This window comes from Apaloderma vittatum, unplaced genomic scaffold, assembly GCF_000703405.1.
Source record: "Apaloderma vittatum isolate BGI_N311 unplaced genomic scaffold, ASM70340v1 scaffold35228, whole genome shotgun sequence".
Taxonomy (NCBI): domain Eukaryota; kingdom Metazoa; phylum Chordata; class Aves; order Trogoniformes; family Trogonidae; genus Apaloderma; species Apaloderma vittatum.
The window spans coordinates 1,412-1,888 of NW_009729681.1; the positions used below are offsets into that span (position 1 = coordinate 1,412).

Here is a 477-nt window from a genome sequence, read left to right on the forward strand (position 1 = left end):
GAGAAGCGGGGTGAGCGTGGCACTGCACCCCACACTGTGGGGCTGCGCTGAGCAATGCTACGAGAGGAACCAAAGCTTCTCTTGCCTCCCACCCTTCCCCTGGGCAAATTCAGTCATTCACATGTCTGTCCATCCATCCATCCATCTGTTTGCTACAGCGTGTCCGTGTCCCCTCCGCCTCTGACCCTCCTGCTCCAGTGCTGGGGAGAGCGGCAGGGAAAGTGTTTGCCTCTATTTATAAACAAGTGATGGCTGCTTGTCTAAACCGAAAGGGAGTTGCCATGGTGAAGAGCAAAGAGAAGAGGAAAAACGAAAGAAAAGGACTCAAAGCAATGAGAAATGGAAGGAGGAAAGAGGAGGGAGCCTGAGGGACACAGACTCGTCTGGTGGGGAGCTGGGAAGGGGCTGGGAAGCACCCTGAGAGCTGCCAGGGACCGAGCGGAGCTGCTGGCAGAGCTGCTGGGGGGGTGGTTACCT

The 477-nt window shown here is 56.6% G+C and overlaps 1 protein-coding gene across 1 annotated transcript in view; it reads right to left on the reverse strand.

Annotated features, from left to right (window-relative positions):
• LOC104277781 (acid-sensing ion channel 1-like) overlaps window positions 1-477 on the reverse strand; it is a gene marked incomplete at both ends in the record, with an annotated part of 2,955 nt that overhangs the window by 1,407 nt on the left and 1,071 nt on the right. The window contains one exon of the mRNA XM_009874533.1: window positions 417-475. Coding sequence (XP_009872835.1) covers window positions 417-475 — 59 coding nt within the window. The remainder of the gene's footprint in view (window positions 1-416; window positions 476-477) is intronic.